General features: G+C 44.3%; 1 protein-coding gene across 2 annotated transcripts in view; it reads left to right on the top strand.

The window, feature by feature from the left end:
• Positions 1–21,958, top strand: part of THSD4 (thrombospondin type 1 domain containing 4) — a 549,275-nt gene that overhangs the window by 493,309 nt on the left and 34,008 nt on the right. For both annotated transcript variants that reach the window (XM_039237821.1, XM_039237822.1), the window contains one exon: positions 21,252–21,427. In XM_039237821.1, coding sequence (XP_039093752.1) covers positions 21,252–21,427 — 176 coding nt within the window. The remainder of the gene's footprint in view (positions 1–21,251; positions 21,428–21,958) is intronic.

The raw sequence follows: 21,958 nt of genomic DNA, 5'->3' as shown, positions 1-21,958 counted from the left end.
GTCTTCAGATTCTGTGTCTCTCTCTCTGATCCTCCTCTGCTCACGCTGTCTCTCTTTCTCTCTCTCTCAAAAATAAATTTGAAAAAAAACATTTAGGGGCACCTGGGTGGCTTAGTCGGTTAAGCGTCTGACTTTCGCTTGGGTCATGATCTCGCGGTTCGTGGGTTCGAGCCCCGCGTCGGGCTCTGTGCTGACTGCCAGCACAGAGCCTGGAGGCTGTTTCAGAGTCTATGTCTCCCTCTCTCTCTGACCCTCCCCTGCTCACGCTGTCTCTCTCTCTCTCTCTCTCTCCTAGAAATAAATAAAAAAATATAAAAAAGAGAAAGAAAAAAAATTTAAATTTTTTTTTAAAAAAAGAAGTAATCAGTGATAAATTCCCTAAGAGAAATATATAAAGTGTTACAGGAATCCAGAGAGGGAGACATTACTTCCAGTTGAGATGGGGCAGGGAAGGAGTCAGAGAAAGCTTTGGAAGGCAACAGCAGCTGCCGTGAATCTTGAAAGAGAAGCAGGTTATGGACATATAAACACGGTGAGGAATTTCATCCAGAGAACCACAAAGCTTTAAGATGGTCTTTCTAACCCCGTATCTCGCATGCGGCAGCTTGTGTCCACACAATGCCCTCTCCTCACAAGGGGCAGGCCTTCCAGACAGGGCAGAGTGTAGCAGGGACCTGGAGGTGTGAAAGTTCTGGATGCATATGGTGGAATAATTTTCATGGTTTGCTGGGAACATAGGACTTCGTAACTGATTAGATATCAGGGCTAACGGAAGAACTGGGGGGAAATGGAGGGTCCAGGCCATGACCAGCAGGACATCTGGGCCAGGACAAGGAGGAAGCAGGGCTGGGAGAGAAAATGATGTGCGTGATTTGAGGCCTGTTGAACTGAAGCCTTTATGAAGTATACCAGAGAAAGTTCTAGAAGGCCGGGGGAAAGCTGGGGCTGGAGTTCAGGAAGGAGACCGGGGCCAAAGATAGACATTGGGAGTCCTCTCTTCAGAGTGGAGAGTTGGGGGTGCCCAAGGGATAGAATGGAGGGCAATCAGAAGCTGACCAAAGACTATAGCAACAGCACCCTTTGGAGAGCAGGGGGCAGAGGGGGACCCAAGGCATGATCAGAGGCAGCCAGGGGTCAGGGGATACGAGATCCCAGAGAGGAGGGAAGGGAGAGGCTCCACAGGGAGCAGTCTCTCTCTAGCACAAAGGGTTAACATGCCGCTAACATGACACAGCTGGATCCAGCAACTAGAACATTACCCCTGACCTCTGCAGGTGCAGGGCAGCCAGAGTCAATGTTATTTAGGAAATTTGACAGTGAAGAGGAGGAGAGATTAAGGGGTGCCGGGACTGATGCAAGATGTGGTTTTCTTTCTTTTTTTAAGGCTAGGGTAGACTTAAACATGTTTCTTGGAAGATGGAGAGGAGCTGGCAGAGAGAGGGGGAGATAAGAGATGGAAGGGAGGAAGAAGGCCTGGTGAGGGCAGAAGGAGGCAGGAGGGATTAAGGTCAAGAACATGACCTGTTGACATTTGGAATGAAAGGCTCTGAGCTACGGAGGGAGGGCCAGGCTGGAGAGCCACCAGGGGTAGCACTGAAGCCCCACCAATCAATTCAGTGGTGCAGAAAGAAGAAAATCAGAGGATTGAGGCCAGAACCTTGGGAGAGACCCAAAGTTCAAGGTCAAATAGGCACCAAGGATGACACAGCTGGAAAACATAGTCGGGATGTCCAGAGGCGCAAACAAGTCAGTCAGTGTTACCCAGCCCCGAAAACAGGACTGAAGGAGGGTGACCAACAAGGATGATGTTTGCTTTTGAGTCAGGTTAGAATGATGAAACTCAAGTCCATTAGCAGCATATCAGACGCATGGTTTCTCTGCTTACACTGGACTTCCACTTCCAAATATGATAATTAAACCAGTATGTGACTAGTGGAGACATCAAAAGAGCAAGGTCATTATTAATTCGAGAATCAAGGCAACTAATCACTTAATTCCTTTACGTCATTTCCTCATTTATCTCCATCCTCAGTAACAAGCAGTCCCGATAACGTTCCTGGATTTAAAACTTCAGTTTTGTTTTTTCCTCCCTCAGGGACTTATTTCTTATCTCTTGGGTCCTTTTGAAATGGGCAGTTATCAGATCAACCTTTAGCTCCCTGGCTTTGGGTTGAATAGGTAATTTCCCCCCTGAATCATAGGCTTGTAAGAATTCAAGCCAAAATTCCAGGCTGGCTTTAAGCAATAAATACTGTAATTAACTTCTAACCAGGCGAGCTAACATTTTGCTTGGAGAAAGCATCGTTTTCTCAAATGCCTTTCAAATAAAAACAATTTCATGCCCTGTTTTTCCAGCGGGATACTTCTCAGTGCTTGGAAATAACCAATATCATCTAAGACTCCTTTCTGGAGACATTTAAAACCCTGTTGTCTCTGTTTTTCAAGTTCCACCATAGAATCTGTGCTATCTTCCATGGGCTTATTATTTCTACAGAATTAACTGAGTTCTCTTTCAACTAACTGTTCAGGAAGCTCTGTTGTAGCCCTCCTAAGCCTGTTAGATGTGACTTCTGTCCTGCCCAACAGACAGGACAGAAATGGAGCCCAGCTTGGGATGGACATGCCAGGGAGGTTGGGATAGACATCTGTGACTGAATGTTCAGCAGTAGCACACCAAGGCGGGAAGGGAGGGACAGTGGGAGTGCTCCCACCCACAGGGGGTAGCATTTCATCGTGGTGATGATAGACAGCATCAACTTCTAGATGCTTTCATCACTACTTTTAAAGCAAATCCTCTACAGACAATGCGCATCCTTATTGCCTGCACCTGGGACAGACCATGCCCACCGCTCAGCCAACGGATGTCACCGTTTTTAGGCCAATCAATGAAATAGGTGGAATTAAGACCCAGAGTCGGGTCAGCAACAGGAATTTGAAAGGAGAAAGTCCTGAGAATATTCAGATAGTCATAAGAAAACCAAAGTCCAGAGGAGGAGCTGAGCTGGAAACTAAAAGGGCATACAGTGGAAGTGCCAGTTGCTGGAAGAGATTGTAAGTCCCAAGGCAAAGGCAAGTCAGGCACTGAAAGAATGAGGCATCGCATGTCTATACAGGAAGGAATTGATCACCAGACGGACTATGAATTTTTGCCACGGGGATTGCCACTCTCTGGCCTGGTCTGTTTTTTTGTTTGGGCGGGGGGTGGATTTTTTTATTTCTGGTTCTGATTTTGGTTCAGCCATGCATATGGCTCTCTTTCTCCAAGGAGGCTTTTAAGCCACCATATAATTTCTGCCAGCATTTGGAGCGAGGGGTATGCTAATGTTGCCCGAAACCTGGCCTTGTTTTCTCAACACTGTGGCAGGGACCCCTGTCCTGTGGTTCTGCTGCTGCAGCCCGCGGCGCAGAGCGCATGGGTGGCCCTGGAAAGCTGCCACACCAAGCAGCAGCGATCCCAGAGGTGAACGAACATTCCATGAGGTCCTGGCCTTGGCCTGCCGTGGACTGCAGGGTTTCATGGGAGGCAGTGCGGCCTGGTGTATAGGTCGCCGACTGTGGAAGCAGGCGCTTTGCATGACACCCCACCCCCCACGCTGGCTCTGTGACTTACTAACCTGTGGTTTGGTGGTTTGGGGCCCCGTCTCTGTGTGACAACCACCTTCCTCTCCTGAACAGTAGGATTGGAATCCGGGCAGTTGAGAGGGAGGAGTGATGGAGATAAGGTGTGTGAATTCACTTTGCGAACTATAAAAGGCTGCGAGATGTAGTTCCTCATTTATCTGCAGGCTCTGCTGATGTGGCTGTCCTTAGGCCATGGTCAGTAATTAATAGTCATATCCAAAATGCAAAGTGGGGAGAAAGAGCTTAGCAACAGCATCTTTGTTAAAAAAAAAAAAAAAAAAAAAAGGCTCTTTATCAAGTCACCCGTGTGTGCTAGGGCTACGTTGGCAATGCAGGAATCCAAGTCAAGTATGAAGAAGGAGGGATGCTTGGTTCTACTCCTGTGCGATGATCTAATCCATCCCAGCCTGTTGCGTTCCAGGGAGGCACCTCACTAAGAGAAACATAGAGCAGCCAGATAATATGTTGCAGCAGGAGTCAGGAAGATGGCTTTGGAGACAGGTGTCTTCCAGGGGAAGGTGGGGACTTCACAGGTACAGGTCTCAGCTCATCTGAGGCAGTACTTCCTGAACTTTGCTGCAAATTAGAATCACCTAGGAAACGTTTAAATCTCCCCTTACCAAGGCTGCATTCCAAACCAGTGAAATCAGAGCCTCTGGGGGTGGGGCCCAGGCATCAGTATTTTTAAACACTCTTCAGGGGATTGCAGTGGGCAGCCAAGTGCACCAAGCGACAATCGACAGAAGGACTGAGAGCATCAGAACCAAGCCCAGAAGGGATGAACTGTTAGAGACTTGGAGATTCCCTGCTCAGACCCAGGCCAGGCATCACAGGGGGGTGATGAGCTCAAGCCTCCCATGGCTGGCTGAAGTAGACAGACCTCAGATTCCCTCCTGTCCTGAGAGGCTGCTGGGTCCAGGCCCTGAGGTGAAGGTTTTCAAATTCCTTTTACAGTTCCAAGGAACTATTTGTCCAAATGAAATAAAATATTAAAAACAAACGAGAGAGGAAGGAAGTGGATTCCCCACAACCCCACCCACCCACTCAAGTCCATTTGACCCTTGAGGACACTTCATGGAAATCTGGGAACTTAACAAAAATCTCTAACACTCCAGGGAACACAGTTTTTAAAAACCACAAATTTAAGGGAAGGGAAATAGAACTTCCACAGAAGTGAAATTTGCATTCAGCCATCTGTAGTTGGAATCCTGATTATTGTGATGGCTAGAAAGCAGATTCCAAATGGAGGAGAGCCAATGTAAATGACCATGGACCTAACCTAGTTGTTAGTCAGGAACATGAAGAGCATCAGCCAGGGCGTGGTTAACGCAGTGCCCTAGAAACTAGACCCAAATCTTTCTGCTTATTATCTTGGTGCCACATGTAAAATAGAAGAGCCGCCTCCTCCAGGTCACCAAGGTGTTTCCAAAAGGAAGAATGCTGAAATAGTATTTGTTAGAAGTTCTCAAGCTTTGCATTGAGACTCTAGTTTCTGTACCAAAGCTAGAACTTACATGTGAAGAACAAAATGCAACCTAGTAGAAGGGAAAAGGAAAAAGGTGGAGTCCTGATTCTGCTATTATTCAACTGTATGAATGCAGACAAATCACCTTACTTATCCATTTCCTCCACTCTAAAATGGAACTCATAATACCTGCTACCTACTGTGGATTGTGATTAAAAAAAAAAAAAAAGCCAAGGTTATATCCTTTTAAGTTATATAAAATATGCACGATTGTTGAAAACAAATATTATAACATTGGAAGGATCTCATCATATGTAGGTATAATGCCTGTGGCAAATATAACATAAGTAGGAAAGGGTAAAAGGTACATATATGTTTTCAAGAATTCTACATTTTACTTGAAGTGGTAAATATTTGCTTTAAGTAAACTGTGACAGATGAGGTGTGTATATTATAATCCCTAGACAACAACTAAAAAATAGCACAAGAGATGCGACCAACAATAAGATAAATTATATGGAAATCTAAAGATTATTCAAATCCAAAAGAAGGAAGGAAAAGGGCGAACAGAAGAACAAAAGGAAAAAAACAAAAACAGAAGAAGCAAATAGAACACGAATAAAATGGTAGAGCTAAATCCAATCAATAATTATGTTAAATGTAGGTAGTCTAAAATACCAAATAGAGATAATATTGTCCAATTGGATTTTTAGCAAAACACCAAATGCTATCTATAGAAACCTACTCTAAATGTAATGATATAAGTAGACTAAAAATAAAAGGTTAATATATATAACAATATATATTAATAATATCTATAACAATATATATTAATTATATATATATACATATATAGATATATACACACACCATGGGAATACTAATCAAAAGAAAGCAAAAGCAGAGGTGGCAATATCAATATTACACAAAGTAGACTGAAATGCGGGGAAAAATTACCAGGGATAAAGTGGGAAAGTGCATAATAATGAAAGGGAAAATGGCCAACAAAACATAATAGTATTAAATGCATATGCACCTAAACAAAAGTCCCAAAACACATAAAGCAAAAACTGATAGCACTGAAAGGAGAAACAGACAATTCCACAATTATACTCAGAGACTTTAGCATTCCTCTCAATTAATAGAATAAGTAGACAACGTGACCTCATTGCATTTATGTAACACTTCATCTAACAGCAGCAGAAACATACCTTCTTTCCAAATACACATGGAACAGTCACCTAGATAAACCATACTCTGGGCCACAAAGCCTTAACAAATTTAGTATAATTGTCATCATATAATATGTGCTTTTTTGACCATGATAGAATTTAACTAGAAATTAGTTGCGAAGAGATCTGGAAATTTCCCAAATAGAAGTAAACAACACATAGAAATGAAACACCACAGGGGTGCCTGGGTGGCTCAGTCAGTTAGCAACTGACTTCTGCTTGGGTCATAATCTCACAGTTTGTGGGTTCCACGCCTGCACGGACGGGGCTCTGTGCTGACAGCCGGAACCTGGAGCCTGTTTCGGATTTTGTGTCTCCCTTGTCTCTGCCCTTTCCCAACTTGTGCCCGTGCACTCTCTCTCTCTCTCTCCCTCTCTAAAATAAATAAACATTTAAAAATTTTTAAAAAAAGAAATGAAACACCACAAGTCTAATGTGAACTTGGAAAATATTTTGAACTGAGAGAAAGTGAAAACACATGTCAAAATTAACGGGATCACCTATGTCTATTGCACATAACTTATAATACAATCTGAAAGCAGAATTAGTAAGATTAAATATAGAATAAGGATGCTTAAATTTTGCCCAGGGATTTCCATCTGTTTGTATCACATTCTTTATACCAAGCTTGTATCCCATTTTTCATGTAGAAGTACAATTTTAGGCTATCTTAAATAAGAATATGCTTATATGCAAGTGTGTGTGTACACATGCACATACTCACACACTCCCTCACACACACAGGTATTCAGAGAATGTAGCCTGAATGTCATATCCCTGATTCTTACAGCCGTTCATGTGTCAAGTTAGCCTAACCACTAAAGCAGTGCTCCTCCAACTTGAGGGTGCAATAGCATCACCAGGACATCTTGCTTGCAGAGATTCAGGTGATATGTGGTGGGCCTGAGAGTTTTCATTTCTAAGGAATTCCCAGCTGATGCTGGTACTGCTGGTCCAGGGATCATGCTTTGGGAACCATGACACACAACCTATACCACCCAAACTGGACTCTATCGTCACTTGGTGTTCAATACCCCAAGCACAATGATACTTAACCAAATGGGGTTAATTCCATTCTGAGCTCTCTGCTGCATTCCTTAACCCAGTTTGGAAATGGAACTAAAACAGAGAAGTAAAAAAAGAAAAAATCGACTCTGTTCTTGGAGGCTGATCTGAGTGAATACTTCCAGGAAGAAGGAACAAAACTATGACCCCACCCCCCACTCCAAGAGACATGTTGAAAAGTAAGAAAGATAAGGAAGCAGTTAGAGAGACACAGATGAAGAACGGCTGTATGTTGATAATCCTTGATTCTTGGTGATGGGTACATGAGATTTTATTGTACTGCTTTGTTTATTTTTAATGTGTTTAACATTTATGCTTTTTTAATGAAGTGGTTTTTTTTAAGAGAGTCACCAGAGAATATAAAGTAGAGGAGTCTAGCAAAAGATGAATGTGTGCATGCTAACGGAGAACGTAAATGCTATTTTCAAATTCTCAAGAGAGCAATCCACTTCACCAGGAACTCTTAGACTTTCTCTTTAAACCCCTACCAGCCTAAGAAAGTTAATACTTCCTAAAAACTAGAGAGTGAGCCCAATGCTACTCTCCTGCAAGTCCAAATTTCTTTGAAATTTTGTGCGTTTATCTGCCAAATGTGATCTTACATCGAAATGTTAGTTTCATCGAAAGATAATGTTTTAGATTACCACCATGGGAAAATGTTCCCTTGGGCTTCTGCTCACCTCGGACGGACAAGCTGTCATCTTCAGATACGTAACCCTCAGAACCCCAGACACATAAGTGTTCAGTCTTAGAGGAGTATCGCACACATGAATCATGGTCAGCAGTCAAAATAATTAAGCAGGAGTGTCTGTCCGTACGTTTGCTCTCCAAGACATTAAAACCGATATACAATCTTTGCTCAGAGTTCTCATACTCAAAAACCATACCAAGGTTGGGGCGCCTGGGTGGCTTAGTCGGTTAAGCGTCCGACTTTTGCTTAGGTCATGATCTCACGGTTCATGAGACACTATTTCTAAATAAGATCACACTCACAGTTTCTGGGTGGACCTGAATTATGGGGAGACGCTGCCTTGTCTGTGTGGCTGTGCAAAGGGGAAGCATGCACACCCTCCCTGTATCATCACATTCCTCTCTTTGTTCGTAGGGCACCTTCTGTTCTATAGGGTGTGCACGCACGTGCGTTCGTGCTGTCATTGTGTTTCTTTGTTGTGGTTTGGGGCGGGGGGTGTATCTTGCAATCTAGTGACCAGTGCTGTAAATCCTAGCGGGCTGCTGTTCAGCTGGTGCCAGGCCAGCGGGCGGGCTAGCATCCTGCATCCACAGCACCTTCCCACCTGACTGCCATGGCTCTCCTCCCTCAGACCAAGCAGCTTCCACCTCTTAGAGTTTCACCTCTTACTTTATTTGCCGGATGCTCTTCTGTTATGGGTTCTGATCACCCACACGGAATCCTAACATGGGACCCTAATGCAACTCCGTGAGGTCAACAGATGCTCCTTAGTGAGAACTTTTGGGGCAAAACTGACCTCTAATCTCACCCCTGACGTGTTATGTTTTAGACAGCTCCACTTTCCCCCATCTGTGCCAGGCTGAGGATGCATTCTCGCAAACCTGTTGCTGCCTTTTACCTACCTTTGTGGGCCCTGATAAAATGCTTCTCTTCTTACTGTTGATAGGGGAGCTGTTTTTAAAAATGGACGTTCTTGGGGCGCCTGGGTGGCTTAGTCGGTTAAGCGTCCGACTTTTGCTTAGGTCATGATCTCACGGTTCGTGGGTTCGAGCCCCGCGTCGGGCTCTGTGCTGACTGCCAGCTCAGAGCCTGGAGCCTGTTTCAGTCTGTGACTCCCTCTCTCTCTGACCCTCCCCTGCTCACGCTGTCTCTCTCTCTCTCTCTCCTAGAAATAAATAAAACATTAAAAATAAAATAAAATAAATAAAAATGGACGTTCTTGGCTTGGGCGTTTTGTCCACAAATATTCATGAGTTTTTTCTATATACCAGCTCTCCGCTGACACTATGGATCATAAAAAGAAATTTAATAATCAGTCCCCACAGGACTCGGAGATCGGCTAAGTAAACTGACGTTGGTGTATGCCACGGAGTATTATGCGGCAGTTAGAAAACAATGACAGTCATTACAGAAACAAAGGTAGATTTTAAAAACAAAGGGTCCTTGGAAACATAGTAACGTTTTCATGAATTATGCATACACGGATATATCTCATTAGTGTAGACGCTTGCTGGGGCAGGCAGGGCGATGGCACTGGGAATCCGGAGTGAAGAGGGAAATAAAATAAGTCAAGACAAAAGTGTTAGGAGCTGAAGAGTCTGATTAATTCAACCTTCTGCCCCTGAAGTTAAAAAAAAGTCTTGCAGAGTTTAGAATCAGCATTTAGAATAGTAAAACAGAGGTGCCTGGGTGGCTCCGTTGGTTAAGTGTCCAACTCTTGGTTTCGGCTCAGGTCAAGATCTCACGGTTTGTGAGTTCGAGGCCCCCATCAGGCTCTGTGCTGACAGTGTGAGGCCTGCTTGGGATTCTCTCTCTCTCCCTCTCTCTCTGCTCCACCCCCACTCACTCTGTCTCTCTCAAAATAGATAAATAAACTTAAAAATTTGTTTTAAATAGTAAAACAATCAAGACAGCCATGGATTAAGTCTCAGAAAACAGGGCATAGACACCAAGAGTAGGGTTAAGAGGTTGGAAAGAGGAAATAAGCAACGCTCGAATAGGACCCTCAGGATGAGCAGGGGCCGCTAGCAGTACTTGACAACATCAGAAGGTCTTTTAGTCAGGTAGAAATAAGACAGGGCTCCTGCCCTATGAGAAATCACGACTGAAAAATTTTTTTAAAGCAGATGCAAAAATTACTGACATTCCCCACATTTGGTCAAATGCGGACAAGGGACTATGTAAAGTGGTTGAAGATAAGGGCGAATCATACAAGGCCTTGACTGTGAATCAGGGGAGGGTGGGCTTTATCCTTTAGCTTGGAAATTTAAAGACAGTGGGGAGACTGGAGGAAAGGTGCTCTACAGAGGTTCTTCTAGAGTAGCATGCAGGGAGGGGCGCTTAACTGGCTCAGTCGGCTAAACTTCTGACTTTGGCTCAGGTCATGATCTCGCAGTTCGTGGGTTCGAACTCTGCGTCAGGCTCTGTGCTGACAGCTCAGAGCCTGGAGCCTGTTTCAGATTCTGTGTCTCCCTCTCTCTCTGCCCCTCCCCCACTCCTGCTCTGTGTCTCTGACTTTTAAAAATAAATAAACATTTAAAAAAATAGAGTAGTGTGCAGGGAGGTCCATGACTTTCTGCTGCGGTCCAGCTAGGAGACAAACAGAGAATGGAGACATGAGGCCACTAAGCAGGAGAGGGAAGGAGGGGTCAAAAGTGGCAGCAAAGCTGCCACTGATTGCTGATGAGCAGCCGGCTAGCAGGAAGACAGATACAAAAGAGCAGAAGATGGTTGCCAAATTGAATCTGAGTAATGGGAGAATAATGTGTTCAGTGGAGGGGTTAGGAAGCAGGCTCATTTAGGATGACAAAGAGACTAGGTTTATCCGTTGATGAACTGACTGTTCCTGGAATTCAGGGTTGGTTTGTTTCCTTTTTTTTTTTTTTGAGAGAGAGACAGAGAGGCAGAACACAAGCGGGGGAGGGGCAGAGAGAGAATGAGACACAGAATCCTTAGCAGGCTCCAGGGTCTGAGAGGTCAGCAAAGAGCTTGACACAGGGCTTGAACCCATGAACCGTAAGATCATGACCTGAGCCAAAGTCGGACGCTTAACCGACTGAGCCACCCAGGCGCCCCTGATTCAGTTCAGGTCCGAAACATGGTGCTTCCCTGCTGCCGGAAGTAGACAGTGGAGCAGAGAAGGGGCAGGTGACCCAGAGACCCCTGGGCAGGCTGCAGGGGCGGACCTGCTGCCCCCTGGGGGTAGTAAGAGGCATGGTAGGTACTCAGGAACTGTGGTGTGAATGAACTTCGGGATTCCTTACTCAGCAGCCAGTGTTATCTCCAATGCCAGATTGCAGCTGTCACTAACCCAGGATGTCACTAAATCCTTCCATGGCTCCCCAGTGCCCACAACCTAGCCCCACCAACTGCCCAAAGCCTCCTTTCCCCACCTCATGTCCAAGGGCACTCCTTGCACACCCCCACTCCACTCCAGCCCCCGAGCTCTCCAGGATGGCCCTGATGTAGCCCCCCCACGCAGTCCCCCCTCCCTCCAAGGTCAAGCCCATTCCTGCCCCTGCCTTTGTCCATGCCTCTCTCTGTCCCCAGATGCCCCACCCCCCCTGTCCTCTGACTGGTGAACTCCTCACCCTGCCAATTCCTGCTCCTATGCACCTCCTCTCCTAAAGCCTCTGTGCTCTCAAGGAAATTGTGACAGCCTCTCTGCTCACATGTATTTGGGAGCACAGCCTGAGCTCCCAAAATTGTGGGCTGTCTTATCTTTACAGCCCCTGCTCTCGGTGCTTGTCCCAGTTTATTTTCTTACTTAAACCATGGATCTATTTCATACAACATTATTTGGGGCTTAAAAACACACAAAGTTTCTTTATAGTTCGTAAGTATTCAAAGGAAATCTGGAGATGGGGCGCGTGGGTGGCTTAGTCAGTTAAGCGTCCGACTTTCGCTCAGGTCATGATCTCGCGGTTCGTGGGTTCGAGCCCCGCGTCGGGCTCTGTGCTGACTGCCAGCTCAGAGCCTGGAGCCTGTTTCAGTCTGTGACTCCCTCTCTCTCTGGCCCTCCCCTGCTCACGCTGTCTCTCTCTCTCTCTCTCTCTCTCTCTCCTAGAAATAAATAAAACATTTAAAAAAAAAAAAAACAAAGGAAATCTGGAGTCAAAAGAAATCAAATGTTAATATTTTAAAGAATGAGAATTAGCCATACCTACTCTAATTTAGCAATGAAATAAGAACACAGACTTGGCATCTCCTTTTATTCAACCTGTGATCATAGGATGCCAAAGAGAGAGCCAGCCTTCTTTCTCTCATGCTCTGATTTTCAGCCCAACGGTGTTACTTCATGTTTGAGAAAATCACACAGGCTCAGTTCTTTCCAAAATGCCGAAGCAACTCTGAACTGAAAAATTACTGTGTGATACGTGTGTATAGTTATTTAACAGAAGCCATAATTTGGATCCTTTGTCACACTGGACCTGGAGCCACCTAAAAAGAAATACTTGTGCTTATTTTTTTTACAGCATTTTTATGCATCACTGCACGTATTTACCATTTTGGTCAGGAGGCGTGGAGGACATTTTTGAGATCGGAATTCTTAAACAAAAATATTCAGATATAAATAGGACTTTAAGGAGTTTCCAAGAATCTCTTATCTCAACTCCAAGGTTAAAATCTGATAGAGCAGAACAATGCAGCTCATAATTTACCTCTATTCAACAAGCATTTATTAAGTGCCAACGAAGTGCCAAGTAGTGTGCAAAAATGTGTATGTCACAGTATCTGTTTTAAAATTTTTTTAATGTTTATTTTGAGAGACAGACAGAGTGTGGGCAGGAGAAGGGCAGAGAGAGAGGGAGACACAGAATCTGAAGGAGGCTCCAGGCTCCGAGCTGTCAGCACAGAGCCCAACACGGGGCTCCAACTCAAAAACTGTGAGATCATGACCTGAGCCAAAGTCAGACACTTAACCAACTGAGCCACCCAGGCTCCCCAACAGTATCTGTTTTTAAAGCACTCACCTTCTAGCAAAAGAGGCCGATATGTAAATAAGTCAGGGAAATAAACTTAATAATAGAAACTAGCCATGACATACATGTTTGCCTAGATGCTACTTCCTTCTGTCCCCATCGGATTTGGACTCTGAGCTTTCTTCATATTCAAATCCTAAAACTTATTCTGAACCACTTTTAGCCTTTGGCAGTTTTGTGGGGCATCACAGTGACAGGATTTTGTGTGAGCTGTGCACACGGCCTACCTTTAGCATACTTATACCTGGCAGTAGAAATTCAAAGCATATCAAAGAATACCGGGGTTTTGCCCCCAAATTCTTGTTTGATTATACACTTTGTATAATCAAGTTTCTAGCTATTGGCTCCTAAAAGTTAGCTTGAAGCTTTTGAAAACTAGATGTGGACATCAAGATTAAGTAATACCAGTTATGCTTGTTGCCAGTAGCATGTTTCTGCTGCTTCTTTTTTTTTCTAAGTTTTTCATGTTTATTTATTTATTTTGAGAGGGCACAAGCAGGGAAGGGGTAAAGAGAGAGGGAGAGAGAGAATCCCAAGCAGGCTCCACTCAGTCAGCACAGAGCCCAACACAAGGCTCAGTCTCACAAACTGTGAGATTATGACCTGAGCCAAAGTCAAGAGTCAGACACTTAACCGACTGAACCACCAAGCGCCCCATGTTTCTGCTTCTTAGCCTTCTTGGCGGACAGAGCCAGAGGTATATACATGTACATGTACAGATCACATACATAAAAATGTGCATACACACATGTACATATAAACACACACATGCACGTGCCTATATATAATTTCATGATCATGAATTTACACCATCTCAAAGTCAAATCCATCCCCACAGTGTTGTCTGGCCTTCCCCCATTCCAGATTTATGTCTCCTTTTCCCTGGCTTCCAACAGCAGGGCACAACCACTTTGGAAAAATGTTTGGCAGTGCCAACTATAATTAAACATATATGTGCCCATGATCCAGCAATTCTACTTCTGGGGCTATCTCCCAACAGAAATGAGGACTTACATCCAGCAAAAACATACACAAATGTTTATAGCAGCTTTACCTACAAGAGCCAAAAACTAGAAACAACCCCCAAACCAGCCAATAACAGAAAAAGCAAATAAATTGTGGCATATTCATATAATACTAAGCTGCTATGGAGAAAATGAACTACTGATAAATGAAACAATTTGGACAAATCTCATGGGTATGAAGTTAAGTAAAAGATGTCCAGCACAAAAGAATATTGTTCCATTTATTCAAAATACAAAAACAAGCAAAATTACGGTGCTAGAGGACAGAGCAGTAATAACCCTGGAGGCTTGTGAGGTTAGTAATGACTTTGAGGGAGCAGGAGGGAGCCTTCTGGGGGTCTGGAATGGTCTACATCTTGATTTGGGTTGTAGTAACACGGATATAATACAAATATAAGAAATCATCTGGCTATATAAACTTATAATTTAAATACATTGCTATATGAATTATATCCTAATTTTAAAAAATTGATACAGCTACCAATTGGGCTGCTGGAAACTCACTCAACTGAAATGAATTAATCAAACGAATCTCACACGTGCTCGGGAAATGACAGCTACATCAGAACTTAATCATCTTCCTGGCAATGACTGCTTTTCTGTTGTAAGACACATACCGTGCCCCTAATGTAAGAATGGGGAGAATTGTACATCCTAGGATTTGTATAATTCTTTGTCTTCCCTGCTCTCAGTATCTGCCCTGTTGTCGAGGCAAAACCAGGTATGAGACATGAAACCATTCCTGCCTTGATCGAGAAGCTTTCCCTGTCGATTAGGACTCAAAAGCAAGAGACGGTTAGAGTAAAAATCAAAATATAATAAAAGAGTGGTTTTCCAGCTTTAAAAGCACCACAACCACCTGGAGGGCTTGTGAAACCCAGATGCTGGACCCCACCCCAGAGTCTGGGGTTCAGCCGGCCCGAACCCACACTTCTAACCAGCTTCTGGGGGTGCTGCTGGCCCAAGGACCACACTTTGAGAACTCGTCGTGTCATGGAAAGATTATGAAATCAGAGTATCAAAGTTCAATTCCTGAACTCCACTAATAATCTGTGACCTTGAGCAAGCTACTTAATCTCTCTGAGCCTCTTTCCTCTTCTGTATAATAAAGGTAATATGTGTCCTGCTTGCCTCATGCGACTGGCTTTTGTATTATGTGAATTCCTTTCTGTTTTGAAAACCATAAATCATTAGACCAGAAGTTCTTCAGTTCTTTGTGTCATGAACTCCCTTCTGAGGTTCCCTCTCAGCTACTGTTTTTAAATCCATAAAATAAGATACAGACGAGTACAGGGGAAACCAAATATATTGAAATATAATTATCAAAATATTTTTAGAAAACAAATTTTCTTCTTAGTAATCTTTAGTAACATGTGCTTCTTGAAAATAGGAGATCTCGTGGAGGGCCTAATAAATACTGTTATTTCAGGACAGCGATGGGTTTTTAAAAAAATATTTTAAAATGCTGGTAACATTTGTAATGTCCTATGAATACATAGGTGATTCCTGTTGGTGACAAACATTAAAGAAACCGCTAACTCTATCAGGATACAGTACACAAAGGACTGCTAATACTATTATGATTAGTTGCCGAATTTATCATAGAAGGAATGCTCCAATCAGGATGTAACCGACAGACCCCTCCATACTACCCTCCACGGTGGCAGTATGAAGTGAGTGGGTGTGTTCCATTTTCGGGATATCCAGATTAGCAGACATATTCTGAGACCCCCTTGGGTTTGTGCCCCCGTGTGAGCTTCCGTGGAAGCCCCTAGACTGGGGTGACGATGGCAGGCTGTAGACCTCGAGCTGGCATTATGGTGACACCCGGTGACATCTGACCCTCTCTTCCTGGAGCCTGGTCTGCCACTTCCCAGATAGCTTCTTAGAATTGCTGTAACATTAAGAAGCTTGGGATTTGGTTAGGAGGAACTCCCTTTTCATTTCCCAAACGAAGACACAGATGATGAGCTCACAGGGATCTGTTGTCTGTAAGGAGACCACCTACCTTGTTTGGATGTGGGGACTGGAGTTTCGGTCGGCAACAGAGGGCATTAAGATTGTGGGATGAAGTGCCTGAGAAGGAGGCCTTGGGTCTATAAGTGATTCCTGTGTGAATCTTGGAGAAGCACATTGTTGGCGCGGATAGCTTAGGCCACACGTAGAGACCCAGAGTTGACAGCTAAAACGAATGAAAGCCATATGTCACAGGAGAGTGGAGGTTTCCTTATATTGACATAGCTGTGACAAGCTTCGCCAAAGCTTGACCTTCCGTGAACACGCCCACTAGCAAGAGCCATGAGTCACCTGCACCTTTTTGTGGGGTAGTTCTGGACACCATTACACAGCCCTAGAACGGCTTACGGGCACGTAAATTGTAGGTGCAGCTGCTTTCAATATGCAAGCCCAGGTGGGGACTAGCTCTGGAGCCGTTTCAGAAGCTAACCCGTGGCCATATGGAATCAGGCCCGTGTCTGCTAAAAATCTCACATGGGTTTTTTTATGCTTCGCTATTATATGGTGAAATATTCATCTAAACCCGGAGAGCAAGGGCATGGGTAACAGTAGTAGATGGTAAAAAGATTTGGGGTCCCCATGTTTTATTTACTGGGAAGCCTTCACAGTTCCCTCCTATGCAGTATTTCAAATGAGTTTTTATGGACTTTTTGTCTCCAGATAACAACCTCTTCTAGGATCTTGCCATTAAGAGCAATAAAACCTTAGCCAGAACCTACCTAAGTTCTGAACTTGGGATCCTTTGAATGAGATTTTAAGAAGAACCACTAAAAAAGGGAAAAATATGTATTTCCTTCGGGAGTATCTCTGCTTGTACCATGTCCTTTAAATTAACTTAAAAATGTTGAAGCTTTAAAGGAGGTAATATATGCATACGGTGAAACAAATTCTAAATGGCAATAAAATGATATAAAATGGGAAATTAATGTTTCCCTTCTCGTCTCCCATCCCCGCCTAAACCCTTGTTCTGTCCCCAAATGTTAACAGTTTTATGACTTTCTCTGAAAAGCTTTATGAGTGTGCATACATGTTTTATGTAAATGCTTTTATTTAAAAGTATATACAAATGAGATCATACCAAACATACTGTTCTGCATTTTTCTTTCATTTAAAAATTTGAGGCTCCTGGGTGGCTCAGTTGGTTAAGTGTCTGACTTCGGCTCAGGTCATGATCTCACAGTTCATGAGCTCGAGCCCCGCGTCAAGCTCTTTGCTGACAGCTCAGAGCCTGGAGCCTGCTTCAGATTCTGTGTCTCCCTCTCTGTCTGCCCCTCCCTCACTTGTGCACTGCCTCTCTGTCTCTCAAAAATAAAATGAACATTAAAAATTTTTAAATAAAAATTTATCACGGAGTTATTCTCATATCTTGTTGTTTGTAGGGCCACATGGCATCCCACTGTGTAGATATTCAGTATGACAAATTATGTAAACAATCTTCTACTGAGGATTGAGGTACTTAGGTTGTTTGGGGGCTTTCTCTATTTAAAAAAATCTGCAGAGAATATCCTTGTTACAGACACTTTTGTGTCCTTATAAAAGTATAGCCCTCAAAGTAGTTTCTTACAAGTACCGTTCTTGGGTCAAGTGTATAGGCACTTAAAGTTTTAGCAATGTAACCAAACTGCCCTCTAGTATGGTTGAATAGGTTTACATTTCCACCAACAAGGTTATGAATGCTTGCTTACTCACACACCTACCAATTCTGGCAATATTAAATATTTTAAAACATTTGCCGAGGTGATGGGTCAAGAATATCCCATTGTGGTTTTGATTTGCATTTCTTAAATTATAAGTAAGGCAGAGCAGCTTTTCATTTGCTTATGGAATATTTGGACTTGGTTTTCTTTAAATTGCCTGTTGATCATTCTTTGCCTACCTTTCTTTTGAACTGGTACCTTTCTCTGCTATGTAGTCGTGCCTTCAGCAAATATGAATCCCTACTGTGTGGTAAGTTCTCCGCTGATCACTGGACCTGTAACAGTGAGGAAGCATGTTTTGGAGCTGGCAGTGTTCTGCGAGACAAACACTGCTCTGAATGGATGTATACACAGACTTGAGTTAAGTGCCTTGGATGAGAGGCTTTGACATCTCTTTGAGCCTGAACTGGGAGTTGGGGAAGACTGTCCTGAGAACGGACATCTAAAGAACCGATCAGATTCAGAGAATCTGGTTCTGAGAAACACTTCTGGAAGAAGGAACAGATTGTGGAGGGAACATGAGGTCCTAGGTGAGCTAAAAGAAGGCTGAGGAGCAGAGCACAGAGAGCAGAATAAAAGTGGTGCACGATGAGGCTAGACCACAACACCGTGGACCACATCACCCATTAAGGATCAAGGGCTTCTTCTCTTACAGAAATAGAAAGCCATTGAGGGATGTTGACCCATAACTGATGGTCCGATCTGCATTCTGAAGAGATTACTCTGGCTGAGAAGCAAGGAAATAGGTAGACCAATTAGAAGGTTTTGAGTTAGTCTGGATGAGATCTGGTGGTAGTCTTGCCCTGGATTATGACAGTGGACATGGAGAGAAGTAGATGGGTTCAAGAAATATGGAGGAGGTGGGGCACCTCGGAGGCTCAGGTTTGGGCGTCCGACTTTGGCTCAGGTCATGATCTCACAGTTCGTGGGTTTGAGCCCCGCTTCGGGCTCTGTGCTGACAGCTAGCTCAGAGCCTGGAGCCTGTTTCAGATTCTGTGTCTCCCTCTCTCTGACCCTCCCCTGCTCATGCTGTCTCTCTCTCTCTCTCTCTCTCTCTCTCTCTCTCTCTCTCTCTCTCTCAGAAACAAGTAAAACATAAAAAAAGAAATATGGAGGAGGTCAAATAAAATTTGATGATGGACTGGATATAGGGGAGGAGGAAGGGAAAGGTGTCCAGGAAAATTCCTCCATTTCTAATGAAGAGGAAATGTTGAAAAAGGTCAAGGGTAAGTTCAGACATCTGAGGGCAGCTGTCAAGTCTGGGACCAGAGGAGAAGTCTGGATTGAAAGCAGAAATTTGGAAGCCAGTGGAATACAGTAATTAAAGCTATGGCATAGACGAACTTGCCCATGAAAGTACGGCACCCAAATCAGGTCTACTCTTCATCCTCAAGGAACGCTAATATTCAGTAGCCGAGTAGAGAAAGATGACACAGAAATAAAAGAACAGATAAGCAGCCCAAGAGCTGGACAACAGCAGGCTGAGTACGGTGTCCCAGAACCCAGAGCAAGAATGTTTCTGATAGGATGGAGGGGCCCGTTCGGCTGAATGCTGCCACGGCATCTAGCAAGGGCAGACCTGGAGCACGCCCATGGGATTTAGCAACAGGGAGGTCCTGACGACATTAATTTGAATTGTTTCAATGGCATAGTCAGGTTGGAGATGCTGATAAATGAATGGGAAGTGAGGAAATGGAGAGACCATATGGACCACTCTTAAGTGCCATTTTTGAGAGAAAACAGCTCTGAACCTATTCTTCCTTAGTCTCTACTCTTAACCTTCTTTGCACTCAGGAAGCTGAATTGATTTTATAATTCGGTACTTGGTGTTCCACAGCTGTGGTCTCCCTGTAGCCATGGCAACCAGCCAACCAGGGATGGAGTCTGGCAGTGGGGGGTGGGGGGGATGCCCACCTCTAAACAGGAGGCTCTTCCACCCCTTGGAACAGCTCTGACTCTGCCAGCCCCCAGACACTCATTGTAGAAACGCTGCCGAAAATGTGTTTAAGAAACAAAGAGTCCTTATATTTTCGAGACACCTCCTGAAAATTGTAAGGATGAAGGGGGTCCAGGATTTGCAGAGGGAAACAGGATAAGCCAAAAGTTGATCATTATTGAAACTGGGCGATGGGTATATGGAGTTTTATTATACTGTTCTCACTGCTTTTGTTTATATATAAATTTTTCCATAGTACATTGTACAAAATTAAATTTAGTAACTCTGTGAAAGTGAGGTCGCCTAGACCCAGGGACTGTCACAAGCCCACTGTGTATAAGACACTTACCACAAGATCTCCTTTCAACCCAACCCACCATTGGCTTGTGAGTTTCAAGGTGCCAGATGCCCTAAGGGAAGAAAGTCAGTTCTCACATGCTGTCCTTTCTCCTCTCATTAACCTGAGCACCTTGTTCCTTGCCGCTCTTCTTTGTTACCTCCCTCCTGAGCACGGACACAGTTTTGTACCTTCTCGTCTTCACCAACTTGAGCGAGTTCCCTCCCATCCCTGATCAACGCTCTGAGGGATGGGGACATGTGCCTGCTTAGCTGTGTCGCGAGCATTAATTTTGACCGTGTATGTGGGAGCATCTAGCGTGGCCCCCAGCCTCAAAAGCCCACAGAAGTCAGGAAGGTCATACAAATGAATGAAGGTGAGCAGCAAGGAGCAAATCATGTGATCCTCTTGACCTATTGTTAGTTTTGTCAGTTTTAGTAGACACACAAGTGGAAAGAATTATAAGCGAGTTTCTATTTCTGTAAGACAAACAACAATGCAGGCATGATCATAAACAGAATAAATAATCCATAGTTGTAAATAAATAGACAGTAAACTGAGACTCAGCCTCAGTATGGGGGAGTGTTAGGGATTGGGGGGAATAGGTCAGAGCAGAGCACAAAAGCCCCATCTAACGGGATGGTCCTCCTCAGCTCCAGCTAGTTCCTGCCATGGGGGATGGTAGAGCCAATGGTAACATGTCTTCTTGTTTTACAAGAGAAGCTAGAAGCTACAGAACCCAAATTGAATTTGGGTTCAATTATTTAAAAACAAAACACTATGACAGCCAGACTAAGCCTATCTGTGGGCCATAATCAGCTCGCGGGCTGCCAGCGTGCAACCTCTCACCTAGATAATGGGATATACTACGGTTTCCCCTCCCCTCCTTTTCTCTTCTTCCTCTGACTTTCCACGCCTCCTCTCTTATTTCCACACTCTTCTCTCCTCACCACTCTTGCCCCTCCCTTCTCTCCTAAGTTCAAGGGATGGAAGGCATTGAATGGGTTGAAAAAGTGAACCGAGAAGTTGAAGAAACCCAAAGGGATGTGATCGGGATGCCTCACCGCCCCCGGGGCCTGAATCAGTTCCTGGCACATAGTGGATCCTGATGGAACACTTGAAGGGTCATCTCACTTTCTTGTGTGTGCCTTGCCCTTACCCAAGGAATTGTCTTCTCTCCACAGCTTTGCGAAGTCGTTCTGGCCGCTCCATCATCAACGGGAACTGGGCAATTGACCGGCCGGGAAAGTACGAAGGCGGAGGGACCATGTTCACCTACAAGCGTCCAAATGAGATTTCGAGCACCGCTGGAGAATCCTTTCTGGCTGAAGGCCCCACTAATGAGATCTTGGATGTCTATGTGAGTCTCGATGTTTCTGGACTGTTTGGATTTTGCATCTCGCTCCTTCTAAGTCCCACACTGAGCACAAATAAGCAACAGCTTGTTGCCCGTGCTCAATAAAACCATTTGAGCTGAGCCTTTGAGGTGCCTAAATGCTTGGCGTTCACCTCCACCATTCACCCCCGTATGTACCTAGTTCGCAGAAACCTTAAACTCTGCCAGATGCTTATTACCCTCAGAGTTTACTGACCCCCTAAAACCATTTTTACTTGCTGAACCAAATCAGAGGCAAAACATACCCTTTATTTCATGAGCACTGGCTCCTCTCCCAGCACTTTTCTCCTAATGCTAATTTGGCATGTTTTCTTTTTATGGCAAAAGAAAGCAAATGCCCAAGGCAAGACGGGACCACTCAAGTCCCCAGCCCTCTCCAAATTCTGTGAAAGCAAAGGAAGGAACGAGAACTCCAGAGTACTCCAGACGATGTACAGTAAAGCTTGGAGGAACAATACAGACGTTTACTACAAGTTCCTTGCCTTGCAGAAGACA

Source organism: Hyaena hyaena, unplaced genomic scaffold, assembly GCF_003009895.1.
Source record: "Hyaena hyaena isolate Hyena2069 unplaced genomic scaffold, ASM300989v1 scaffold_130, whole genome shotgun sequence".
Taxonomy (NCBI): domain Eukaryota; kingdom Metazoa; phylum Chordata; class Mammalia; order Carnivora; family Hyaenidae; genus Hyaena; species Hyaena hyaena.
This window is presented reverse-complemented; position numbering and strand designations above follow the sequence as displayed.